The sequence below is a fragment of the Alligator sinensis genome, unplaced genomic scaffold (assembly GCF_000455745.1).
Source record: "Alligator sinensis unplaced genomic scaffold, ASM45574v1 scaffold1083_1, whole genome shotgun sequence".
In the NCBI taxonomy this organism is placed as follows: domain Eukaryota; kingdom Metazoa; phylum Chordata; order Crocodylia; family Alligatoridae; genus Alligator; species Alligator sinensis.
The window spans coordinates 410,143-411,047 of record NW_005842644.1 but is presented as its reverse complement, the minus strand read 5'-3'; the positions used below and the strand labels follow the sequence as shown (position 1 = coordinate 411,047).

General features: G+C 57.2%; 1 protein-coding gene across 1 annotated transcript in view; it reads left to right on the top strand.

Annotated features, from left to right (window-relative positions):
- Positions 1–225: 225 nt before the first annotated feature.
- SND1 (staphylococcal nuclease and tudor domain containing 1) overlaps positions 226–905 on the top strand; it is a gene marked incomplete at its 3' end in the record, with an annotated part of 220,382 nt that continues 219,702 nt past the window's right edge. The window contains exon 1 of the mRNA XM_025215432.1: positions 226–252. Coding sequence (XP_025071217.1) covers positions 226–252 — 27 coding nt within the window. The remainder of the gene's footprint in view (positions 253–905) is intronic.

Genomic DNA, 905 nt, shown 5'->3' with positions numbered 1-905 from the left:
CATAGTTTGTAGGGTCGAAAGGGACCTGAACAGATCATCAAGTCTGACCCCCTTCCATGGCAGGAAAAAGTACTGGGGTCAAACAACCCCAGCAAGGTGTTCATCCAGCCTCCTCTTAAAGACCCCCAGGGTAGGAGCCAGCACCACTTCTCCTGGAAGTTAGTTTCAGATCTTAGCTGCCCTGATTGTGAAGTAGCGCCACAGTGATGGTCTCACAGTGCCTGAATGGGGAGCTGGGAGAGTGGGTGGAAAGTGAGTGAGGTGAGCTAACGGCTGTGGCTTTAGGAGACCTCCTGGGCATGGGAGGGAGGTATGGAGGTGTCCTCTCTGCTCCACTCACTAGATGAGTGCATGGTTGCAGCAGCTGGGGTGGCAACAGGCATCTGATGGGGCTTGGGGGTCTGGTGCGAGATGGAGACCAGGGGTCTGGAGCAACAGTGACGGGAGAGGTGGAATGCACAGCTGGGGGTTTGCCCCTGGGGTCAGCTCTTGTGTGCCAGGCTGTTCCCCAGTCCCTACTGGTGTCTACTACAATGAGGGAGGGGTGCATGTGATACCTGATGGAGATGCCTGCGCCTTGCATGTTCACCCTGGAACCTAATGGTGCTGTTACACTCCTGTGCAAGGGGAGTGAGCAGGAACGTGCTGGCCAGCTTGCTGCCTTGCTCTGTCAGTCACTGGTAGGCTGGCCCCCTCCTTTAGGTGGGGCAGCCTTGCTCCTCATCACCTGCCAGCAGCTCTGGGCTTCCATTGCCCCCCATCCTGATGCTTTCCCCCTCTCTGCAGCTGTCCTAGGGTCCTGTTGCTGTGATTCTCTAGGGTCTCCCTGGCTGCTGGGGACTAGGGGAGGAGTGTCCTTGCAGGACAAGAAACCAATTCCATGCTCTGCCTGAACCACCAGCCTG